This window comes from Colobus angolensis, unplaced genomic scaffold, assembly GCF_000951035.1.
Source record: "Colobus angolensis palliatus isolate OR3802 unplaced genomic scaffold, Cang.pa_1.0 Scaffold47, whole genome shotgun sequence".
Lineage (NCBI taxonomy): Eukaryota > Metazoa > Chordata > Mammalia > Primates > Cercopithecidae > Colobus > Colobus angolensis.
The window spans coordinates 562,433-567,153 of NW_012118154.1; the positions used below are offsets into that span (position 1 = coordinate 562,433).

Sequence of the window (4,721 nt, forward strand, 5' to 3'; positions counted from 1 at the left end):
AGAGCGGCGGCGGCGGGGGCGGCGGCGGCGGCGGCCCCGTTCAATTGACGCAGCAGAATAAGCGCACGTCGTTCAGCGCAGTGTCATCGCTGAAGCCTCTAGGTCCCTGGATCTTGGTCTGCAGGCCGCACACGCCCTTGGGGCAAGGGTCACTCCAGTCTCCAAAGTCTCCCCAGCTCAGCCCAGGCCCCTGCAGTTCCTCGCCGTCTGAACAGCGGAAGCGCACGTTGTTCGCTGCTGTGTTGTCACCGAGAGTCGTGGGTGCCTCCACGCGAAGCGAGAAAGCCACTAGGTAGGCGCCGCCGCGACACCACAGCGGCTCACTCCATTCGCCCCAGCTGCAAGGGAAAGGGAGATGCGTTGCCTCTGCGGGCGCCCCCATTCACCAAGCCCTTCAGACTTTCCAAGCCAAGTGCTGTGTATGACCTGGTGGGCTGGGTGCTCCCTGACAGAGGGGGAGTCTTCCATCCATCCCTGCCCCCCCCCCCCCCGTCTATACTGCCCGGTAGCTCTGGAGGAGCCAGCCTGCCTGCCGCGACGGAGTATGTAATAGAGGGTAAGAGACATACCATCACCCCAAGGGATCCTAGACCCCTGTGCCCCACCTTCCAGACTGGGACTCTACCACGTGCGTATTGCCTAGGACGTTCCCGCGCCCGCAGTGCAGCCTGATCCCATTCTGTGCAGTGTCATCGCCAGGAACGCCTTGGGGAGGCTCCACCTGGGTATGATGAGAAGAGCAAGGGCGAGTCACGGAATTACCGTCCTTGGCAGGATGGTCCCACGCATCTCCACCCTCTCCAGGACCTAAGCCTGAGCCCCAACCTTGAGCGAGAACCCGCTGGCGAAGAATCCGTCAGGACACATCTCAGGCCAGGCCCAGTCGCCCCAGGGACCCCCGTTGGTCACTTCGATGACCGCCGCGTAGCCGTTCCAGCCATCTGCCTGTGCACCTGGGAAATGCGTTGCCCGCAGAAGCAGCAGCAGCGGCAGCAGTTTGGCTCCCCCGCCTGGCTCCATCCTGCAGTTGTGAATCAGGCCTCCTAAGCAGATTTATATCAGTTTGTCACCTGTGAGGGCTCCAATTGCGGAAGGGCCTCCCAGATTAAGTGAAACCCAAAACTAATCCACTCCCGGAACCCTATTTCCTGCTGCCTGAGGCAGAGGCTCCCAGAGCTAGGGGAGGAGGGGCAGTGAGAGAGGGCGAATTGAAATAACCGTCACCTATTGAACATTTACCACAGGCTATGAATTATGGTTAGCGCTTTGCAGTGTTTTATTTAACCCTCACAACAATTTTTAGGAGGTGAGAATTATCCTTCCTTTTTTGTAGAAGAGGGAACTGGCTCAAAAATGGCAAGCAACTTGCCTTAGGTTTACAGCCAAGCAAGCTGGCAAACATTCCAGCAGGGAGAGTGGAGACAGAGTGGAGACCAGGGCCAGGGATGGAAGTGACCTCCCAGGAGTCCCACCAGGGACAGGATGGGTCAAGAGCAACCCAGAGACCTCCAGGATGTGAGGGGACATCAAAGTGAGGATAGGACAAGAATCCTCGAACTGGAGAAGCTGAGAAATCTCCTGTCAGCTCAGAAGTCTCCTCCTCCTCTGAGAGACCAGGGCCCTAACACCTTGAGAATCTGGGACACCCCACCCCACCTTAGAAGAAGATACACACAAACAAGAATAATTCCTTTTTATTTTATTTTATTTTATTGAGTCAAAGTCTCTCTGTTGCCCAGACTGGAGTGCAATGGCACAATCTTGGCTCACTGCAACCTCCACCTCCTGGGTTCAAGCGATTCTCCTGCCTCAGCCTCCCTAGCAGCTGGGACTACAGGCACGCACCACCACGCTGCCCCGCTAATTTTTGTATTTTTAGTAGAGACGGGGTTTCACCATGTTGGCCAGGATGGTCTTGATCTCTTGACCTCATGATCCGCCTGCCTTGGCCACCCAAAGTGCTGGGAATTACAGGCGTGAGCCACCACGCCCGGCCCAACAGGAATAATTCTAAGAAGTTTGGGGACAGGTGACTAAGAACCCCTAAGAAGAGATCATGCTGTTTCTTCCATTGCTTTCTGTATGTATCCTTATATCCTTCCTCGGAATGCCTTTCCCCCTGTGACCACCAGGTGGACTCCTAATTTGCAAAACAAAAAGCAAGAAAACCTAACTAAGTATGTTTTTGGTTTGTTTGATCGTTTGTTTTGAGACCAAGTCTCACTCTGTTGCCCAGGCTGCAGTGCAGTGATGCCACCTCGGCTCACTGCAACCTCTGCCTCCCGGGTTCAAGCGACTGTCTTCCCTCAACCTCCCGAGTAGCTGGGATTATAGGCGCTGGCCCCCACGCCTGGCTAATTTGTATATTTTTAGCAGAGACGGGGTGTTGCCTTGTTAGCCAGGCTGACCTCAGGTAATCCGCCCACCTTGGCCTCCCAAAGTGCTGGGATTACAGGCGTGAGCCACCGTGCCCAGCCTAAAAATGCCTGGCTAAATTTGTTAGGGGGCCACAACCCCTGATTTACCTGCCCCCATACACACTCCTTTGTTTATTCAATATCTATTTATTTAGCAATAATACATTTTGGCTTAAGCAATAGTCCAAGTACTGTAAGCAAGAAAAACAAGGCCCCTGTCATCAGAGCTCACATTCCAGCGGGGGAGACAGAGGATAAATTCTCCCCCAGTGGACCTTGAGCTCTGTGAAGGCACTTTTGTATTCTCAAAGCCTAGTACATGAGGAAGTACTTAACAAAGGTTGGTGCAATGAATGACTGAAGAGCCAATCTGGAGTTTTGAAAAGTAAACCACAAAAACGCAAAAGAATAAAGCCTGATGTGTATATACGATTGCAAGAGGTCATGTATCCAGTATGATTGCGAGAGGTCATGTATGCAGGTCAAGACAAAGTCCCCTGGGGATAAGATAGATCATTCAGAAGTGGGTGTTCCCGGCTGGGAGCGGTGGCTCACGCCTGTAATCCCAGCACTTCGGGAGGCCGAGGCGGACGGATCACAAGGTCAGGGGTTCCACACCAGCCTGGCCAGTATGGTGAAACCCCATCTCTACTAAAAATACACAAATTAGCCGGCACTCTCCAGCCTGGGTGACAGAGCGAGACTTTGTCTCAAAAAAAAAAAAAGAGAGAGAGAGAAGTGGGTGTTCCCTGGGTTCCAGAGGTGTGCGATGCTTGAACTTAATATTTATAGGGCAATTGTGGTCAGCTTTTCCATTTAGTGTTTTCACATACATTATCATTTAATCCACACATGAGGCTTGCAAAGTACCTATTATTATCCTCAGTTTACAGTGGAGAGAACTCAAGACCAGAGTGAATTAGGGCCCACACCACTGCTCAGTATGGGAGCTGTTCTGGCCCCTGCCTCTCTTCCCAGTACTCAGAGTGCCTCTTACTACAGCTGGCCCTACAGGAAAGGGAAAGGCACTGATCTGTCACTACTATCGAATCCCCCAAATTCCCTTCACCTGGTTCCTCGCACCCGGGGTAGCTGCCCTTTGGGGCTAAGGGCACAGGGGAAGGGGCCTTAGTAGGTTAATTATTAACCCTTTGCCCCTCAGGGCACCACAGGCTTCTCTCCCCTCCTGGAGGTGGAGGGACACTTACTGGCTAGGGGCTGGTAAGGTGGCGGTGGTCCCAGTAGCAGGCATGGGGGTGGCGGTGCGGCCCCCAGCCCTGCGGCACTGGTTCAGCCACTCAGTTCCTCTCACTATCTTCGCGCTGCTGCTGTTTTATCTCAGTGCTCGGAGCCTAGGTGAGCTGCCCCTTCCCTCACCTGCTCCGGGAGGAACCCCGGAGTCCAGGCCCTCAGGACTCAAGCCTCTTCCTCTAGCCCTCACCGCTCCTCTTCTGCTGTCCCCAGGCGCCCGCTCGGGCTGCGGACCCGGGGCACAGGCCTGCGTTCCGTGGGGAACGCGCCCTTCCAGGTACGCTTGGCGCAGGGCTGGGCGCGGGAGCTCCAGGAGGGAACAGAACAGGGGGACATGGAGCTAGGCTGAGGGTCCGGCGAAGGGCGGGTCCTCCCCCTGGTCTCCCCTCTCCCGTCGGAAGCTGAGCGCACAGCAGAAGAGCCACCAGCTAAACCTTCGGAACAATTTCTTCAAGGCGGAATCTGCTCCCACCTCTTCCCATCGTGTCTCCCCACCACGTCCAGCAGGAATCGGGACCCCTGGAGGCCCCGGATAGGAAACAGCCTCCGTGTCTGGCCCCTCGGGGGACGCTGGGCCGTATGATGAGGCCGTTCCACGCCAGTCTGAAACCCGAAAGGGATGTGAGGCTGTCGCCGTACCTGGCGGGATGGAGGGCACTCGTCGAGTGAGTGGCCTCCTGCCCCCCAGCCGGTCCCCGCCTCCTTGGCGGCTACATCGCCATTCTCTCAAAGCATCTCGCCCGCAGGTTCCTGACTCCCCTCGGTTCAGCCTTCGCCTTCGCCACTAGGGAGGCCTTCACCAAGGTGACAGCTCTGGAGGCTCGGGTGCACGACCCGGACGCGGAGCACTACTCGTCGCTGGCGGCCATGGCGGCATGGGAGCAGCGGGCGGGACTGCTGGAGCAGCTGGGGGCGGTCCCCCAGGACCCGGCCCGGAGCTCGGGCTCTCGCACGCTGCTCCTGCAGCACCTTGCGCTGCGCTGGTCCCAGCTCTGCCTCCACCGGGTGGCGACCGGCCGCGGAGCACTACTCGTCGCTGGCGGCCATGGCGGC

The 4,721-nt window shown here is 56.6% G+C and overlaps 2 protein-coding genes across 5 annotated transcripts in view; one reads left to right on the forward strand and one right to left on the reverse strand.

Annotated features, from left to right (window-relative positions):
* Positions 1-14: 14 nt before the first annotated feature.
* Positions 15-1,201, reverse strand: VMO1 (vitelline membrane outer layer 1 homolog (chicken)). Of its 4 annotated transcripts, none has more exons than XM_011958355.1 (3): positions 826-1,201; positions 606-721; positions 15-338 (listed from the first exon to the last, which is right to left on the reverse strand). In XM_011958355.1, exons 1-3 carry the CDS (start codon positions 1,018-1,020, stop codon positions 41-43), a joined length of 609 nt encoding a protein of 202 aa, XP_011813745.1. In that variant the 5' UTR covers positions 1,021-1,201; the 3' UTR covers positions 15-40. The 4 variants fall into 4 exon arrangements, with proteins under 4 accessions (XP_011813745.1, XP_011813748.1, XP_011813747.1 ...); XM_011958357.1 differs by having other exon boundaries at positions 22-338; positions 626-721; XM_011958356.1 differs by having other exon boundaries at positions 22-338; positions 570-721.
* A 2,466-nt stretch (positions 1,202-3,667) lies between these two features.
* The window catches only part of GLTPD2 (glycolipid transfer protein domain containing 2), a 1,469-nt gene continuing 415 nt past the window's right edge, over positions 3,668-4,721 (forward strand). Inside the window, exons 1-5 of the mRNA XM_011958618.1 lie at positions 3,668-3,773; positions 3,882-3,945; positions 4,013-4,019; positions 4,173-4,333; positions 4,415-4,719. Of these exons, the coding sequence (XP_011814008.1) occupies positions 3,668-3,773; positions 3,882-3,945; positions 4,013-4,019; positions 4,173-4,333; positions 4,415-4,719 (643 nt within the window). The remainder of the gene's footprint in view (positions 3,774-3,881; positions 3,946-4,012; positions 4,020-4,172; positions 4,334-4,414; positions 4,720-4,721) is intronic.